Genomic DNA, 20693 nt, shown 5'->3' on the forward strand with positions numbered 1-20693 from the left:
TTTGCATATTACTTTTTTTTGCCTCTTTACATTTACATATTACTTGAAATCTTCACTATGATCCTGTAGGTGAGCTGTTACTGTCTCCTCTACTTGGGCTCAAAGAGTAAACACATGTTCTAGAATCCCACTGCCTATAAGCAGAAAACTGAGATCAAACCCATATATGCTGGACTCCCAAAATCCATGTTCTTTTCACTAAGTTGCTTCTGGTTTACAAAGCAGAGCATATATGGGAAAAAAGATGCATATATTTAATACATTGTAATGGTGAAATTATGAGACCTGATTTTTATTTTTAAGCTTTATTTTTTTAATTTTCATTGTTACTCTATTAAAGTTGTCCCAATTTTTCCCCCTTTGCCCTCCTCTGCCCAGCCCACCCCCTGCTCCCACAGTTGATTCTCACACCATTGACCATGACCTGATTTTTAGAATCAGCTTTATCACACTAATCATGTAATGTTGGAAAAGTCACTTGACAATCTGGGCCTCAGTTTCCTTATCAGGAAAACGAAAGGGCTGGACTAGATAATCTCCAAAGTTCCTTCTGGCTGTAAAAACTCTGATTCCATGTGCTATCTCGCAACCACCGGAACTCAAGATACACCAAACCAGAGCAGACTGCTCCATGCTAATCTAGAATCTCAACACAGGCCATATCTGGTGATGTCACGATAGCACACAACTGTGGGCTGGTGGATCCCAGCTGCATGAATGCTTAAACGGTTCTGGAGTGGTCCTTGAGCAGTTGTTGAAGACTGGGACAGGACACCCAACTCTCTCTGATTGTGACTGAATGCTTTATGAAACAGTTCATTAACTGTTACATTGCCTTATCTCCATGTCCATCCTAGCACATCAATACCACTCACCTAATAAGAAAGCTACCGGCATAGTGCCAGGCATTGCACAGGCTGATCTGCAAGGATTCACAAACACTGTCTCCTAACCAGCCTCTACTGTACAACTCATTCACTACCTTGCCAGATAAACTTTCCTGAAACATATACGATGGTGTCATTCCTCTCCTTATAAGCCCCCCCTCTTGCCAGCATTCTATTTCTTATACGATAAAGTCAAAATCCATAGTCTAACTTATCAAATTTTCTGTGGTCTAGTTCCAACCTGTTTCTCCAAACTCTTTTCTACTACTCTTCATAAACCTTGCATTCCAGGCAAAATAAACTACCTAAGGTCCTTGTATTCAAAATAGGTTTTTAACATAAGCATAGTTTTTACCTTATTTTAAACACCATGAATCATCCTAAAATTTAGAAGAAACTTTCCTGATAGCACACGAACTGGATTTTGTTCATACAGTACGTTTATGTAACTCCTTGCGCTGGTTTCTGTTTAGAATGTCCTTTCCCATCATCCTCATACTTCAAATTCTTCAAAGGAGCTGACGTGTTAAGTGGCCAATGTGGTAATGGACATATAAGTACTCAATACATGTCTTTAGCTATTCAAAGCTGCCTTCTCTCCCTCTCTGTACTCACTCAATCTTTTCTATATACCCCTCTTACATAGCTTAACACTTCCCATTTTGTGTTATAATCATTTAATGTGAATGTCTTAGATGCTCAACAATCGAAAGCTCTTGGAAAACCCACTGTTTGCCCTTAGTCCTAGGTGTACCCAGCACTAAGCACACATTACAAATGCTCAATGATTCTTTCCGTAATGGAAGAGGGGAGGAAAGGGAGAAAAAAAAATAAAAGACTGGTGTGAGAGCCAGTCAAGCCGCTGGTGGAAACTGACATCTAAACCGGAATAGGGAGAGAATGGAGACCTACTATGTGTCAGGTAGTGTGCTGAGCACAATTCATCATTTGTTCTATTGAATCCTTTAAAAAAACCCTACTGAGTATGTCTCTTAATTTTACTGAAGAGATGTCAAGGTTAGGGAAGTTAAAACTGTAGGCTAAGGTAGAAAAATTCGTCTGTTGGGGTCTTTCCAGTACTACACTTATCACCGGCCCTCTTCCCAATTTATCACTGAGGTGGACGACGTTTTTGGACAGGCATCCCCCCTCCGCCTGCCCCACCGGCAAGCCCAAGGCAGCCCAATACGACTGTTTCCACGCTGAACTACCCCAGCGTGCTGGTCGGAGTGCGGCCGGCCGCACGAGACCCACGGGCCCCGCCCGCTGCGCCCCGGGTGACGTCATCACGCCGTGCCGACGCGGCGCCCGCACGTTGTTTAAAAGAGGGCTGCCCGAGGCGCTCGCGACAGTGCGTGGAGTGGGGACGCAGCCCAGGCCCGCGGCACTGGGGCCCGCGAGGTGGGAAGAAAGGCTGCTTTGCAGTGGGGACGCGGAAGGGAGGCTGCTACCTTGCAGGCGGGCGCATTTTTAGGGGCGGGAGGTCGGAACATGGCGGCACCATCGGCTGGGACTGCACACGGCTCCTGGCTCTGGCGCGGCCCCGGCCTCCGGCGTAGCTGTCGCCCTTACCTGCTTCCCTGGAACCTCGTTTCTCTTCTCTTTTAGTCCCCGTCCCCTCGGCCATTCTTTTTGCCCCCACTGCACCCCCCCATACTCCACTCGGGGTCGAAGTGTAACATGTGGGTTATGTGGGAGCTGGTCAGGCCTGCCCACTGCCCAGAGACCAACTCCTAAATTTGTAAGTTTCTCACTTACCTTATCAGTGCGTTGTGGGTGACAGGAGAAGCCCCTAACATGGAGTGGTCAAGCCTGATTTTGTAGTACGGGTGATTCCTCTAAGTGACCCTGTGAAATGTCACTTGTTGCCTGGACCGCATTCTCCAAAGTGTGGTGCTCTTTGAACGATTGTTGATGTCCAGAAAGCTTTTGGCCTGCATTGCTTCCCGAATATGCCCCATACCAGGGTGATTGGGAAACCCAAAGCAAGATTTATATTGGCAATTGGAGCTGGGGGAGAGCTAAGTTAAGACGTACTGCTCCACGCCGTAATGTGATGCAGTGTGGAAGCAATGAGAACATTCTGTTCCTGCTCTTATTTTCACAGTGAATATTCTGAGAGTGACATTCCTGGAGTAAATTAAATGGAGGAGAACGTATCCTACATCATCATTGCTGTTCTACAAAGAACCTCGGCAATGTTCATCTGTCTGCTGTTTTAGGTGTCCTGTCAGTTTTAGGGTAGGGGTTAGGACCAGATCCTTACTGATGTGAGTTAACAGCCCCTGGTTTAACACCACTCAAACAATCACCTGCTTTTAATGTTGACCTTGTATTTTTCTTCAGGTGAGTGTTGATTCTGGAGAATTCCTGCCTCTGCTGTAGCCCGAATTACCAGGCAGCAGAATTGTGAGCTAGAGTGAAGGAGAAGTCTAAAGAATATGAGCTCCGTTATGGCCATGAGTGAACCAAGGCTGAACTGGTGAGCTACATCTGTTTGCAATCGCCTTCAGAGAACTAAAGTGGGACTGTGCTGGTTTAGGAAAGGAGGCTTCTTGAACTGGAGCGATGTGGAGGGAACAGTGAAAATATAAATTCAGTGGCTCAGAATTTACCCCATTCTTACCTTCACATACTGAACACTTTTGAATTATAGCTAACTGCACTTCATCTTCTAAAGTGGCAGGTCAGCACTGAGATTGCTACTAGGTATGATTCCATCATGTATTTATTGTGTCTTTTATTTTTTTTAAACATTGTATTGTTTACTTTTGGGGGGGGAGAGAGAGGGAGAGAAATATCAATGTGTGGTTGCATCTCAAACGCCCCATACTAGGGACCTGGCTGGCAGCCCAGGCATGTCCCCTAACTGGGAATCAAACTGGGAACCCTTCAGTTCCCAGGCCTGAACTCTGTCCTCTGAGCCACAGCAGCCAAGGCATATTTATTGTATCTCAGTGAAGGAGAGATGCTGCAATCTTCTTGTGCCCAAGAACCTTACCCACTTTTGTACAAGTAATAAAAAGACTCCACCTTTAAAAATAGACAAGCTTCTTTTTATTATGTTGGACTCTATCAAGTGATCATATAAATGCATTTTAGAAGGCTATTTTAGAAGTGTATGAGAACTTCGCAAATAGAGGACTCAGTTAAGTAGCATAAGTGGCTTTGTAGAGATCTAACCAATATATACGCTGCTTTAAATTAATTTAACACACATTTACCGAGCATCTGCAATTTGCTAGCCAAGGAAAGTACAAAAGTTAGAAGAGATTATAGAAATAATTAAAATAGAACCTGACTCAAAGAAGATGCAATCAGTATGTGCTCAATAAGTATTTGCTTATTGCAAGCAATGCTCCCTTCCCCCAAGGAGCTCACAATTCCTGAGGCCTATGGCTTTGTTTTTGTATAATATGCAAAACCTTAAAATGTAATGAGATGGCACAGATACAGTACCATAATAGTAGTAAGAACTGCACTGGTGAATAGCAAGTAAGACATTCTAATTTTACCATTTATACTTTAATCTTTTGGGGGGCAGGGGGATAAATGCCTTTAAAAACAGTAAGAAATGAGTATGGAGCAAACATGCTAGAATTTTCCATTTGGGGAATGGGCCAGCCAGAAGTTGCCATTTAATTGAAGGTATATAGAATAATCCTCTGCCATAAAGTGTGTTTCAGATGCAGCACAGTAGTGTTCTTATACACCATTGTCATTGTGAAACCAAGTGTGGTTTAGAGCTTTTGCAAAGCATTGTAGCCCTCGAACTCTCCTCTTGCACAGAATTCTACTAATCTTTGTCTTCCCAGGTTAATGGTTCTCAGTGTTTTTAGTTTTTTAATTCCTTCATTCAACTAGCATTTATGGGATGTTTACTAATGGTGAACACTGACTGTATTAGTCTCTAAATTATTTATGTTATGGAAAATCATATATGACCCTAGAAGTAGTTTTAGTAGACACACACCATATATCACATTTGCCACGATAATGAAAATAGGAAATAAACAGTCTTTGTAGAACATGAACAAAAATAAATGAGAAGCATTTTCTGTCAGTAACCAGACATAGTGTTATACCCAGAGCCAGAGGTGAACCCTGCCCCCGGCAGACCTTATATTGTACTTTAATCTGTCCTATCTTTCACACTTTAGTATCTCTGACGTTTATTTAATGGGTTACTAAAGGCAAAGCAGAGCTGGTTGTTGGAATTGTGAAATTTCAGAATGGCCCTGTGCTAAAAGCTATTTAAGAAGGAAAACATCTAAACTCATACATCTGATACGTGAAATTAAAATTATTAAGAGGTGATTGTCTAGGAAAGGGGCTGCAGAGGGCATGTCATTATAAATTACGATTGTATACCATCATGCTGCTTACTCTAGCAGGAGATTTTGAATTGCCAAATGCAAGTAAATTACTTTGCTTTACAGGGATATCTCCTCAAAAAATGGTCTTAAGACATTTTTCTCTCGAGAAAATTATAAAGATCATTCCATGGCTCCAAGTTTAAAAGAACTGTGCATTTTATCCAGCAGGTAATATGTTTATTTATTTGGTTAACTAGTTCCATATTTGGTTGTTATTTTTTTTTGATAGTTGAAGTTTTATATCTACAACTACTATTAAACATTCAAATTATAGAAATATAAAAATTAGAAAACAGAAGAACTCAGTACCCAAAGATAACCTCTCTTCGGTATATATCTTTTCTGGCCATTCTCCACACATTAACAGATAATAGATATTAAAACAAAAATAGGTTCCTATTATATTGGTTCAGCCAAAAAATCCATTTAGTTTTTACCGTAAAATAAAAACACATTTTTCATTTTCACCAATAACTTTCTTGGTTTGGATATTTGGAGTATGTTGACTATCCCCTGCTATTGGCTTATAGTGGGTAGAGACCAGGGTGCTGCTAAATGCATAAGACAGCCCCACGGCAAAGAGTTATTTGGCCAAAATGTCAGTAGTACCAAGAAACTTGCAAACCACTTTTGACACGTTCAAGCAGTCACAGCACCTTCTCCATATATTACACAAATCTTTTTTTCTGTTTCAGTTGGCATTTTTTGCCTTTCTTGAAATAATAAAGCATAGTACACTAAAAATGTTGCATATTTTCTTCCACCTTCAATATTAAAATAGCTGCACAAAAACACCTTTTTTGATAAGTTTTTTTAAATGCATGTTGATATGACAGCCGTCACAATACAGTCTAACAAAATTGTTGTCAATGAAGTTAAAGACAGCTAAGCACTACTAGAGCTATTGTACAGAAAAAAATTAAACAAACTTTTTCTATGCTATATGACACTATAAATGCTATATAATACTATAAATACTATAAAACTTTTATAGTTTTTTCATTTAAAATAATATGTCTTGTATCTTTCTATATCTCTGCCTATTGCTCAATCTTCTTAATAATTGCATATTGCTTTATTACATAAATGTACTTTTTAATTTATTTAGTTAGTCTTATATATTATAAAGTGCTTGTGTTCCTTTTTTGAAATTATAAACTTTCATCTATGAACTTTTTGTAGTCATTTCTGAGATAAATTCATATAAATGGTTAGATGGCATATAATGTTTTAATAGATACTACTGAACTGCCAGTTACCACCCCACGCCAGAATGAAAATACCCATTAATTGATCATTTTCCCTTCTCACTGCTTGCTTGACTTCTAACAGCTCTTCTTTCCCTTGTGATTGGTTTTTTCTACAGTATTGTGGATGAATCTTGAAACCAAGTAATCAGGTTTACTAGGAATGGGTAAATGGGGAATTAGGTAGCTTCTGGGGAGCTCAACATTTATTTTCATCTGTTGTTCCCTCGTTTTGCTGTAGAAGTGAATTTTTAGCCTCTTTATCAAATGGGACCCCATCTTTTCCTGCCTTCTCAGTACCCTTTCTGTCAGTTAACATCCCCTGTTAGTCCTGTATCTTTGTTCTCTCTGGATCGGTACAGCCATGCCTCATTTAATTGGGCTTCATGAGTATTATGTTTTTACAAATCGAAGGCAAGACCACTATCTACAAAGGATTATCATTCGTTTTATTGTGAAATTTGCTTTATTGCGGCAGTGTGGAACCAAACCCACGATAATCTTGGAGGTATGCCTACATTTAAAAGTGTTCATGTTTTTCCTGTCTTTAATCCCTGGTCGCCAGATTCCCTCCTAGGTACTCTCTTACCTCTTTGTCCATTTGTGCTTAGACCCCTTTAAAGATTTGTGTATGCATGCTGGGAGGACACGAGGGACAAGGGTACTATAACGTGCTGAAACAGTAAAATGGCAGTAACAATTTTCCTTATCCTTATCAACATCAACAATTACTTTATCAATTAACAACAACAATTACTTTAAATTGTTGTTGTTATCCTTACCAACAATTACTTTAAATGCACTGAACTCTCCAATCAAAAGACAAATCGGGAGAATGGATTTTAAAAAAGTTCCCTTCATTGTATATAGCTCAGAGGACTTGCTTTCATAGAACCTCCCACTGTAATCTGGCTTCTACCCGTTATAGTCTAAGACTGCTCCTCTCAAAATCAATAAACTATTGACTATGGAGACATCTTACTCTCCTAGTTTTCCTCCTCGTCCAGTGACTGGTGTTTCTCAATCTTGTTTGCCATCTTCATTGTTAGGTTTACCATGCTGCCTTATCAGACTCTGGATCTTTTTAAAAAAATACTGATTTTGTACTCTCAACCCAACCTTTTTTTTTTTTAAGATTTTGTTTATTTTTAGAGAGAGGGGAAGGGAGGGAGAAAGAGAAGGAGAGAGACATCAATGTGTGGCTGCCTCTCATGCGCCCTCTACTGAGGGCCTGGCCCATAACCCAGGCATGAGCCCTGACTGGGAATCGAACCCATGACCCTCTGGCTCATAGGCCAGCGCTCAGTCCACTGAGCCACACCAGCCAGGGCTCAACCCAACCTTTGGAATTTGAACCTTTGAGTATGTGTCTGTGGAATCAATTAATTAACCCTATTGATATTCATTTAGGTCATCTCTGTTCCTTTACTACTATAAACAGCATCCTTTTTATACATGTGCTGGTATAAGAACTAGGATAAATTTCTATTAGAGGTGGGTTTGTATGTGTTATTTATTTTGACAGATATTGCCAGATTGCCATTAAAAACATTAACAAAACAAGCACTTTTATTGATTTCATCAAATTAACACATAGGTTGATATAAAAACAAGCAAAAGTTGTATTAAAGAGACAATTTCAAAAATATTTTAAAACAGGCAATTTTAGAAGCAATATTCTTCTTCCCAAACTGCATAATTATGTCTTGACTAATGTCAGCTATAGACATTAGATTCCTTATAAATGTACATCTGTGGTTATTTCTGTCATTCAACTTGTACTGTGTCTTAGGGATAAATAATTTCTTTCAAACTTATTAATTAAATAAAGAATTACCTTTGTTTATTTGAATAATAGAATGCCTACCAATTCTAGTATCCTGGTATTTGGTGAACATAGAGCTTTGCCTTAAAAAAAATTCTACAATTTCAAGAACTTTTATCTCAGTCATCTTTTTTGCATCAAACTAAAAATTTCTAATATTAATCTTTTTTATCCTGCCAGTGCTTCTTAATTATTTTAATAGCTGTTTACAAGTCCACCACCATTCAGCATATTCCAGGTGTGGATTATAGTCTGGATTATGTGAGGGAGAGGACCTCTTACCTGCTTTAGGGTTCGCCTAACTCCTAAATTGTTTCCCTTAGAATATGATTGTTTTTCTGTAGATTTCCATATAGCATAAAATAATTTATTATTATAATTTACCTATTATATAGAAAAATAAAGACAAAAGCATTGATTTTATATATTTCTACTCTTTTTTTTTGCTAACCTTGAGTTTTACTAAGTTTTACAGTAAGGAATGGATTTTCAGACTATATTAATTTGTAACTGATTCCTTGATTGAAAACTGAGAAGAATATAAAATTTTTGTTAGCCTTAATTTTGTAATTTTATTCTCTAACATTTGGGAAGATGTTAAAAACTCTAATTACACGACTTTCAAACAGTGTGAAGTTTTTATGCAACCCTTCATTGAAAGGTAAACATTTGCCTTTTTTTCAAATTTAAAGTGTCTGGTTGTAGACATTTATACCTGAGTTGCGAACAAGGGGGTAAGTAGCTGTAAATAGAAAATTACCTGTTAAAATTTAACGTGTTTAATATAGAAAAGTAAATCAAATTTGGGAGGTAGAAGGAGACTTCACATGAAGACGAGAAGCAAGCTCCATTTCCAAACACTCCTTAGAGAAGCTGCCCAAACCAGTAGACTTAAAAATTAGGAAACTTGAACTTTTGAATTCTGCCCTTTTTTTTCATAGAAACTTTAAGTAAAAAAGGAGAATGAGTAGTAGACAAAATGAAGGGGGAAGACTTCAAACCTTCAACTGAAATAAAATATAATGCTGTAAATGTGGATAGAGAAAACCTGTCACATGCTTTTGGCTTGCACCCTGATGAAGATTTTGACAGCACTGCACACGGAAATGATCTTGATGTGCTGCCATTTCATTCTTTGCTGAATGTAGCCAATTTAAACTGCTAGAAATTCTTGACATTCCTACTCTGGCGTATCTGAGTCAGCATCTTGTTGCTGCAGCACCTTAATTAAATTTGCCAGTTTGTGCCACAAGGACAGACATGTTCTCATATTCAGAGAGACAACTGTGAAGCAGTATTGTTAAGAGTTGTGGACACAATGCTGTAAGGTTTGAATAGCTCTCAAGACATTTTCTAGTGAGAAATCAATTTGCTGTGATATAGTTCTCCCAAGATCAGCAGTTAATATTCATTTTGTTAACCTAAAATATGCTTATTTTTATACAGTTATGGGAAAAACTTCAGTCACTAAGTATGTCTTCTTTCACCTATATTATTTTCAGAGCCAATCTAAGTATTCTTAATTTGCATAATTCTTTTCCATTTACTAGCCACCTCTCTTGACTAATTTTCCATCCATAAGTTTAGGTCTAAAAAAGTGGTCTTGAATATTTCTTCTTTGGGTCTTTAAATCTTCTAAAAATTTTGGAATTTTTACTGTATTTATTCTAATATCGTAAAGTTCATTTAAAACAAGTCATTGTTAGTTTTGGATGGAGCTTAACTCACCCTTTGTCCAGGTTCAGATCTAGATTGGTAATTCTCAACCTTATCAAGCCAAAATCCTCCCATTTTTTGTAAATACTTATAAGAAATAAGATACCTCCTTTACTAGCCTGAATTGAAATAATACCCACAGATATAATAATATTTAGAAATAATATCCAAGATATATAAATGTGAATAAAAGAAAAACAATTTATATTCTAATATATGTTTTAATATGTAGATTCCTAAAATATTGCAGTAGAAGATATAATGAAGTAGTGAAATGCACCAGCTAAAATGAATAAGGCTGGATTTACGAAATGTAATTTAAACTATACTATAAAGCAGTGATTTTTCAACCGGTGTGCCTCAGGATTTTTAAAACATGAAGTACCTGACTATTTTGTCAGGGGCTCTGACCTCTTTCCCCTTAGATTGTCAAATAAAAAAATGCCAGCAGCCAACAAAATAATAGCCATCCAATGTGAGTGAATCAAAATTACACCTATTTTTGTCAGATCAGCAAAAAATATATATTTTTTTGGTGTGCTGCAGAATTTTAGTAATTAGTTTATGGGTGGCGTGAGATGCAAAAGGTTGAAAATGACTGCCATAAAAGAATCATAAGAAAACCAAAGGGAATAAAATGTATTAAGATAAGTAACAACAAGCTCTGGCTGGGTAGTTCAGTTGGTTAGAGTGTCATCCTGATACACCAAGGTTGCAGGTTTGATCTCTGGTCAGGGCACATATAAGATTCCATCAATGAATGCATAAATTAAGGGGAACAGCAAATTAATGTTTCTTCCCTTCTTTTTCCTTCTCTCTCCACCATCTCTCCCTCCCTCTCTTCTTTCCTCCCTTCCTTCCTTCCTTCCTCCCTCTCTTTCTCTCTCTAAAGTCAGTAAATAAAAGAAAAAAGATAACAGACCAGACTGACTTGTATATGGTAAGAGGAAGCCTGAAGAGACCTTTAGAAGTTGTGCAGAACACCATCATACATTACAGGCAGGAAGTATTCCCCACCTTTAAATTCTTTCAATTCTTTTCCTCTTTTTTGACAACCCAAATACATCCACAGGTTTCCAAAATGTCCTCAGGGAATCAGTACTCTTATAACTGAGAACCACTGCTCTGGGTATTTCCTGCCTCTCCCCCTCCCCCTCTCCCTCTGAATTCCTAATCTTGACGTCCTTAGGATACTGCTCAGTCACCTATTCAGTGTGTTCAGTTTGCTAACCTGAGAGCTCCGTAGTCACGTTGTATTGATGTACATATTTTATTTTCTTTCTTCTCCATTTATTTTATCTGCTTGATTATAAGGTCCTAGGAAGCAGAAATTGTATCATGCTCAATGTTGGTTGTATCTCTAGTACCCAATAATAGGTCTGGCACATGGTAGTCAATAAATATTAGTTAATGGAGGAATAAAGAATGAATCAACAGACATTCCTCTTTCTCATTACTTTTCCTTTCTCTTGGGTTATCATTGTTGTTAAATTTGGAACCAAATATAGGGAATAATTGCTGCCATAGAAATTAGAGTTGTTGAGGCTAAGAAAATGCAGTGTGTGTGTATAACCAAGCAAACCAGGGCTTGTCGATGTGGTGCCTTGATGCATGACCCAACAATTAGTGTTGGTGGAAACAGATTTTTATTTACAGGATTCCAACCTCGGGGGGACTGAGAGCACTCCTGCTCAGAGCCTGCTGTCCCACGACCCAGCATTTCCCTTGCTTCCAAAAGGCTATAAGGCCATGCCCAGAAGCTCCCCATATCTGTTCTTAAGCTGGTTGTGCAAACAGGTCTCTATCCCCTCTGGAAGGTTCTCTTGTGGGTTTCAGAGTTTCTGTCTTTTTGCAGCAGCTCTCTTCTTCAGGATCTGGGCTACATTGTCCTCAGCCTCCACGTAAGGTTCGGGGGAACATGTGCCATGTCACACTGGATTGTGGTGGAGTCCAGGAAGGCACATGTCCCAAGAGAGTGACTTCTCTGTACACCCTTCAGGGAAGCTGGAGTCTGCAGCTTCAGCATTCCTGGTCGCAGTTCAGTTCAGCTCTCTCCTTACACCATTTCTTCTTGTGTGGCTTCTTCCTCCTCTTTTTCAGACCTCATGGTGGAATTCCTCCTTCCTACCTCAGGCTACATGGCAGAATCCCCTTCTCTTTCAGACTGCCCTTATTTTAAATGCTCAGCCCAGAACTTCCTAAGCGATCTCACCTCCAGTCCCTTTTATGATGTGCTACTTTTGCCAATTTCCCTGTATTTTTTACCTTCTTTCAGCTGCCATCTTTAGTCAGGGCAAGAGTTCCCCATGACATGGGCATCCAGGGTGGGCATCCACCACAACTGGGAATGTCATAAGTCACTTGACTCTCTGAAAGCCACTTACACCTTTTGCTTAGGGCAGTAGCACAGCTGTCAACTTGCAACAGTTATGCAAAGTATCTTAAACACCATATCTGTATTGTCTACCTCCCCCAACCAAGGTTTGTGGGCAGTATATCAGGGGACCCCTGCTCTGCACCCCATTACATGTGTACTTTAAAACAATTAAAGTGTAGATTACAACAGCTGAATATCAGGAATAAAGACAGTGTGAAAAAGATAATAAATTTGTATTCATATACTTTAATTGGAGTGGTAGGGTGATTTTTCCAAAATTGGGGATAGCATTTTGTAAACAGATATGGTAACAGGTTCCATAGCTACTCACTCCAGTGCATTTCATTGTAGATATGCCAAGGTTCTCTTTTGCATCCATACAAAGTATAAAGACATTTCCGTGTATTTAGCCTTGTACACAAGTGCTAGAGGATTATACAACTTTATATTTTTTATAAAATATGACACACAGATGGGATTTTCTCTTTAATTCTTGAGATAATTGAAGCAGAGGAAACCAGAGAGTTAGAATCAGTGAACTGGTTAACTTCAAGTATGTGACCATATCATAACCTGCTCTCTGGCTTTTGTTCATCATAGTAAGTGATATATTTTATTGAAAAGTTTAATAAGCATTGTAAAGCAACTAAAATGTAAAGATGAAATAAATACCTGCATATATAATTGGCAAGAGTGATTTACTTCTCTTCAATGGAGGAAAAAACTCCCAAATTGAATGACTTGTCTAAGGAGTATGCCTCTTCCTTTCCATCAGATAATTGAAGGTGAGCTTGTAACGCAATCCTATCCTGCAGAATACTTAATTTACACAAAACAGTTAGACATCAGAATGCAGGTGGCAAAGTTAGATAATAATTCAGAATTTACCATGTTAATCATGCTATATTCTCCCTGGTGATTAAGAATCAGAAAGTTCCATGATAGTAATCTTCATGTGAAAAGCACATATTTGTAAATTGTATTTTTTTTCCAGGCGTATGGGAGAAAATTTGAATGCATCAGCAAGTTCTGTAGAAAATGAGCCAGCAGTTAGTGCAGCAACTCAAGCAAAGGAAAAAGTTAAAACCGCAGTTGGAATGGTTCTTCTTCCCAAACCAAGAGTTCCTTATCCTCGTTTCTCTCGTTTCTCACAGAGAGAGCAGAGGACTTATGTGGACCTCTTGGTTAAATACTCAAAAATTCCTGCTAATTCCAAAGCTGTTGGAATAAATAAAAATGACTACCTGCAGTATTTGGTATGTATTCCATTCTTCAGCTTCACTAAAAAACATACTTAAAAGTTAGGAAACACTTTAAATTTGCTTCTGAGTTTTACAAAGGGGTGAGTGGAGCGGAGGAGAGTGGTGGAGGGGAAATGGAGACAACTGTACTTGAACAACAATAGAAAATTTAAAACTAAACAAAAATGGAAAATGTAAGGAGATTAATTGATGGACAAAATGGTGCTTTAAGTCTCTTATTGGTTCTGGGACATTTCAGGCCTGTTGCTCTTGTTCTGAGCATAGTTCTCTCCAGTTCATCTTAAGTACTAGTAGTAGAGCTTTGCATGGGTCCATGAACCAAGTCAGAATTTTTGTTTATGGTTTTAATTAAGTAGTTTCCAAATTTTCAACTATGTAAATGATGCTGTACTGACATCATCGTTGTAAACTCTGCTTATATCAATGATTGTTTCCTTAAGATAAAATTTTTTAAATAAACCTGCCACATAAAGAGCTACACATGTCTTTAAGGCTTTGATATGCATTTACCCATGAGTAAATTGCTCTACAAAAAGTTTAAACCAATTTCTTTTTATCACTATTGTATGAAAGGGGTTTTTTTTTGTTGTTTTGGTTTGATTTTTAATAATCTTCACTAATACTGGACGTTACCTTTGTTTTCCTCTTAATTCAATAGGGTGAAAAGGTGATCCCTTGTTTTACATTATTTACAGTGATTGCTAATAAAATAAGTATTTCTCGTGTGTTTATAAGCCATTTCTGTTTCTTTTGTAATTAACCCATTCATTTTGTTTGCTTATTTTTCCATTTGGGGGTGCTTTTTATTGTTATTAATTAAGAACATTTTATAAAATAAGCTTACTAATCCCAAAGTGTATATTATAGTGTTAGTCATTTTCTTTTCTTTTTTTGAGGAGTTTTTAGTAACAAGTATATCATTATTTTATCATTTTAATTAGCCTTTTCTTTGTGATTTTTGTTTTGGATGTGATACTTTTAATTATTGTATAATTCCAGATTATTACAGCAGTGATTGAGGTGATTGTTTTTAACCAAGCTGCTTATTCTACATGTATACTTTTTTTAAAAATTAGGATATGAAAAAACACGTGAATGAAGAAGTCACTGAATTCTTAAAGTTTTTACAGAATTCTGCAAAGAAATGTGCACAGGATTATAATATGCTTTCTGATGATGCACGTCTCTTCACAGAGGTAAAAAAAAACAAACTAATATTTACTTAAACTTTTCTGAGTAATAGGCAATAGCAGAATTTTAAAGTATGTGATGATCCTGTCAAATGCATATGGAAGTGTCAGTATTACCAATTTAGAGACCAAATAAATAGTTTTTTATGATGTATATGAATAATAGAAATACTGTGCTAATTGTCAAAATCATGTACTATAATATATTCTTTTTCCTTTTACTGATCCATCTACTATATTTGAGAGTTAGTCTTTTACTCACATGGATGCTTTGATCTGAGGCAATGATTTCCCTTAGGAGATAATGGGTATTTAAGGAGTTAACTTAGTCATTAAAAATCTTAAATGGTCCTTTAAAACTTAATCACACGAATTTTTATTTATTATTTTATGGTAACCAACTACCAAGTGATAATTTTCAACTGTGAATGCATTTTTTATATAAATAATACATGCAAACTTATTGGCAAAGCATGTTAAGTCACTCTGCCTTGTACCATACTATCATTCAGTGGGCCTGGGAGAAATTTAGAGTAACCTACTTAAGTAATTACTATTAATATATGCAGTTGACCTTTAACACAGCACAAAGGTTAGCTTTTGCAACCTACCCTCCTCCCAGGGTTGCAAAAACACAGTCAAAAATTTGTCTGTAACTTTTAACTCTCCAGAAACTTAACTATTAATAGCCTACTGTTGACCCAGTAGCCTTACTAATAACATAAATAGTTGATTATACATTTTGTATGTTACATGTATCATAAACTGTATTCTTGTAATAAAGTAACCTAGAGAAAAGAAAATGTTATTAAGAAATTCATACGGAAAAGAAAATATATTTACAGAATTTATTGAGAAAAATTCGCATATAAGTAGATCAGCGCAGTTCAAATCCATGTTGTTCAAGGGTCCACTATATTATATGTAGAGTTCATCTACACACACCAACACCAGTCTGGATTTTTCCTTTAGGCCTTTAAAACTGGTCACTGTACACAACAGTGTGATACACCTAACACTGTTGTGCTCTACACTTAAAAATGGTTAGGATGAGTTGCAGCCAAGATGGAGGCATAGGTAGAAACCCTTTGTTCTTCGCACAACCAAAAGGAGGATAACAACCAATCTAAAATCAATAAACAAGAAAAAACGCCAGAAAATCAAACTGCATGGAACTCTAATGACCAAGGAATTAAAACAAAAAAGTCAGCCAGGACAACCAGACCGGCAGCCCTGAAGTGCAGCAAAGAGGGTCGCCCTGCCCTGGTGAATAACTAAGGCCCCACCCCCTTACAACCTATCAGGTGCACCAAGACAAAGAAATATGGCTCAAACGAAAGAACACAGCAAAACCTCAGAACAAAGCAATGAGATTGCTAGCCTATCTGATGGAGAATTTAAAGCCCTGGTAATTAAAATGCTCACAGAACTGATGGAGCTTGGTTGAAAAATGAAAGATACCCAAAATGATATAAAATAAAATATTCAGGGAACCAACAGTGAAAAGAGGGAAATCAGGATTCAAAGGAAAGATTTGGAACAAAAGGAAGAAATAAACATCCAACCTGATCAGAATAAGAAACAAGAATCTGAAAAAGTGAAGAGAGACTGAGGATTCTCTGGGACAACCTGAAACATTTCAATATCTGAGTTGTAGGGGTGCCAGAAGGAGCAAAATAACAGCAAGAAATTGAAGACTTAATTTGAACAAATAATGAAGGAAAATTTCCCCAATCTGGCAAAGGAAATAGACTTCCAGGAAGTCCAGGAAGCCCAGAGAGCCCCAAAGAAGTTGGATCCAAAGAGGAACACATCAAGGCACATCATCATTAAGTTACCCAAGATTAAAGACAAACAGAAGATCCTAAAAGCAGCAAGAGTAAAGGAGACAGTTACCTACAAAGGAGTTTCCATAAGGCTATCAGCTGATTTCTCAAAAGAAACCTTGCAGGCAAGAAAGGGCTGGAAAGAAGTATTTGAAGTCATGAAAAGCAAGGATCTACATGAAGTCATAAAAGGGGAGATTACACTATCCAGCAAAGCTATCATTTAGAATGGAAGGGCAGATAAAGTGCTTCGTAGATAAGGTCAATTTCAAGGAGTTCATCATCACCAAGCCCTTACTATATGAAATGTTAAAGGGACTTATCTAAGAAAAAGAAGATAAAAAATATGAACAATAAAAATGACAAAAAAAATCAACTATCAACAAATGAACCTAAAAGAAAAACAACAAAAACCAAAACTAAGCAAACAGCCAAAACAGGAACAGAATCAGAGAAATGGATATCACATGGAGTTCACTGGGGAGGGGGAAGGGAGGAATAGGGGGGAAAGGTACAGGGAATAAGAAGCATAATTAGTAGGCATAAAATAGACCGGGAGAGATAAAAATGGTATAGGAAACAGGACTCAAAGAACTTACATGTACAACCCATGGACAGAAACTAAGGGGGAGTGATGCTGGAGGGTTGGAGGTGTTGGTTAGAGGGGGGATAAAGGAGGAAATTGGGAAAACTATAATAGCATAACCAATAAAAATACCTTAAAATGGTTAAGATGTTAAGGTTTATGTATATTTTATTATAATTTTTTTAGGTTTTTATTTATTTATTTTAGAGAGAGAGGGAGAGAAATATCAACATTTGGTTGCCTCTTGCATGCCCCCCAAATGGGGACCTAGCCCACAACCCAGGCATGTGCCCTGACTGGGAGCTGAATGGGTGACCCTTTGGTTCACAGGCCAATACCCAATCCTCTGAGCCACACCAGCCAGGGCTTATTAATATTTTTTAAAAATTACTTCACTGGATTTTTAAAAACACTTTTTAAGATGAAATTTTGTTGTTAATATGAACCAGAAGAATGATTCTGCTAAATAAAAAAGAATTCCACTTTTATTTTCTGTGAACCTAAATGTGATGTACTCGAACAGTCTCATGTTTTTTCCATGTGGAAGAGGAGCTATAGCTATTACTATTTTAATAATGCTTTTGAAATGATCAGAGTGATAGCTTTAGCATATAAATTATATCTCCTCATTTCACTGGTTTAAAATGTCTTCTTATCTCATCAGGAAGAGACAGTCTGCAGAGATCAGCCCCCCCACCCCCAGCCTGCTTGTCTTCTACCCGCCTTACTCCAGGTTGTCCCAGGTCAGCCTCTGGCCTCTTTGTTTCTTGAATACTCCGAAGGACCTTTGTCTGTTTCCAACTTTCTGACAAGCTGTTCCCCAGATACCTGCACGGATTAGTATCTTGATTCCTTCAGGTCTCTCTCTGTTCAGGTGCCAACTATCAATAAAGGATGTTCCTAATTATCCTCTAAAAAATAACATCACCCTTAGTGTTTTCTTTACGGTGTTTTATTTTTGTTTATTATCCTTCTTCACAGTGCCTATAAGGAAGTACTCTTGTGCACTGCTGTCTTCCCAATGACTGGAATAATGCCTGACATCTAATGAGTGCTCAGGTGTTCTAATTATTTAAGTGAATATAAAAATGTTTATTAACAGAGTACCTTGTTTGGTAGCTAACAATCAGCATTATGTCTTGTTTTTTTAATTTTTAAAAATATATTTTATTGATTATGCTATTACAGTTGTCCCATTTCCCCCGCTTTATTCCCCTCTACCCTGCACCCCACTTCCCATCATTCCCCCCACCCTTATAGTTCATGTGTATGGGTCGTACATATAAGTTCTTTGGCTTCTCCATTTCCTGTAGTATTCTTAACCTTTCCTGTCTATTGTGTACCTACCATTTATGCTACTTATTCCCTATACCTTTTCCCCCATTCCCCTCCATCCCCTCCCCTCCCCTCCGATAACCTTGCATATGATCTCCATTTCTGTGATTCTGTTCCTGTTCTACTTGTTTGCTTAGTTTGTTTTTGTTTTTTGTTAGGTTCGATTGTTGATAGTTGTGTTTGTTGTCATTTTACTGTTCATAGTTTTGATCATCTTCTTTTTCTTAGATAAGTCCCTTTAACATTTCATATAATAAGGGCTGGATGATGATGAACTCCTTTTACTTATTCTTATCTGGGAAATAAAAATTATCTGCCCTTCCATTCTAAATGAAAGCTTTGCTGCCCTTCCATTCTAAATGAAAGCTTTGCTGGATAAAGTAATCTTGGATGTAGGTCCTTGCCTTTTATGACTTTGAGTACATACTTCTTTCCAGCCCCTCCTTGCCTGCAAGGTTTCTTTTGAGAAATCACCTGATACCTTATGGGAACCCCTCTGTGTGGGGGCAACTTTGCTCGCAAGTCCCCCCGTCTGCCATGGATGAAAGTGAAACTACCAAGACATGATCTGCTTGGGGAGGAGAAGTGGTCATTCTCTCAGAGGAGAAAGACCAAGGGCCTCTTTCTCAATGGCTTTTATTGGGTTGTAATACACAGGAATACAGGCAGCAAGGATCAAACAGTAGATAACATTTCAAAGAAATCTGAGAGCTTAGTCTGAGTCAGAGTCTGTCGGGAAGGGGGTTGCAAAAACTTTGGCAGACACACTCATTTCCTGCTTGGACCCTTATCATATGAATGAAAGCACTCTTAGCAAAGCAGGCTTCACAGGACTTTAGGAATTCTTTCTTATGCCCGATCTCCCCGGATCCCACTCTAGCCGGTAAAGGACTGCACCGCCTTTCCCATCATAGGTTTTCAGGCTTAAGTGGATTAGAGCCAGGAAGCGCTTCTCCCAGACGGAAATGGGGACTTGGGCTATGTCAGAATAGCAGTGGGGGTGGGGGCAAGGGTCCATCACTCCCTCTTTGTTGCAGCTCCCGGAGTCCTTCCTTGATGGCCTCCCAAGTGATCGTGTCTGGCTTAGGTTGCCCCCCTTCTGAGGGGTCTTACCCATCTCTGACTAACCGACCAAGTGTTGGGGGCAGGGGGATGAAGCAGAAGCAGCACTGCTGCCAGAGACAAGCTTTGTCTCCTTAGTGGCTCACAGTCCAGAGGTCGCTTACTCAGCCTTAGCCATGGGGGGCCAGTTACAACTCCTGAAACCAGGCAGAGCAGTTCCCAACACCTTTGTAGGTAACTGTCTCTTTTTCTCTTGCTACTTTTAGGATCCTCTCCTTATCTTTCATCTTGAGTAATGTAATTATGATGTGCCTTTGTGCGAGCTTCCTTGGATCCAACTTCTTTGGGACTCTGTGAGCTTCCTGGACTTCCTAGAAGTCTATTTCCTTTGCCAGATTGGGGGATTTCTCCTTCATTATTTTTTTAAATAAGTTTTCGATTTATTGCTCTTCCTCTTCTCCTCTGGCACCCCTGATTCAGATGTTGGAATGTTTAAAGTTGTCCTGGAGATTCCTAAGCATCTCCTCCCTTTTTCTGATTTCTTATTTCTTTGTTCTGTTCTGGTTGAATTTTTATATCTTCCTTCTGGTCTGAAGCGTTAATTTGAGTCCCGGTTTCCTTCCCATCACTGTTGGTTCCCTGTTCATTTTCCTTTATTTCTCTTTGCATAGCCTTCACTTATTCCTCTGTTTTGTATATGTCTTGTTTTTTTAGCCAGATTGACTTGTCAAAACATTTCATCTCAAAATTTATGTTTTACATCTCCACCCCAAAAATTCACTGATATTTTTAACATTTACTTAATATTTTAAATTTTTAATTTTATATTATGAAATGTAATGTACCTATGGAAAACATATAGAACAAATATATACAGCTTAACAAAGAATTATATAGTGAACACTTATATGTAATATAACTACATTTCTGTGTAATTCTTTTCCAAGTCAAGAACTACAACATCACCAGCAACCCAGAAGTCCCCTGTGTATCTTTCCTAGATA

The 20693-nt window shown here is 38.0% G+C and overlaps 1 protein-coding gene across 6 annotated transcripts in view; it reads left to right on the forward strand.

Annotated features, from left to right (window-relative positions):
* Nucleotides 1–2190: 2190 nt before the first annotated feature.
* Nucleotides 2191–20693, forward strand: part of ICE2 (interactor of little elongation complex ELL subunit 2) — a 65812-nt gene continuing 47309 nt past the window's right edge. Inside the window, exons 1-6 of one of the 6 annotated variants that reach the window (XM_037151057.2) lie at nucleotides 2191–2288; nucleotides 2995–3128; nucleotides 3234–3369; nucleotides 5327–5431; nucleotides 13423–13684; nucleotides 14767–14886. In XM_037151057.2, coding sequence (XP_037006952.2) covers nucleotides 3329–3369; nucleotides 5327–5431; nucleotides 13423–13684; nucleotides 14767–14886 — 528 coding nt within the window. In that variant the 5' untranslated portion in view covers nucleotides 2191–2288; nucleotides 2995–3128; nucleotides 3234–3328. Of the gene's footprint in view, nucleotides 2289–2368; nucleotides 2629–2994; nucleotides 3129–3233; nucleotides 3370–5326; nucleotides 5432–13422; nucleotides 13685–14766; nucleotides 14887–20693 lie in introns of those variants that run through there. The other 5 variants (XM_037151061.2, XM_037151062.2, XM_037151058.2 and 2 more) reach the window with 5 other exon arrangements.

Source organism: Artibeus jamaicensis, unplaced genomic scaffold, assembly GCF_021234435.1.
Source record: "Artibeus jamaicensis isolate MK-2021 breed Jamaican fruit bat unplaced genomic scaffold, CSHL_Jam_final contig_548, whole genome shotgun sequence".
Taxonomy (NCBI): domain Eukaryota; kingdom Metazoa; phylum Chordata; class Mammalia; order Chiroptera; family Phyllostomidae; genus Artibeus; species Artibeus jamaicensis.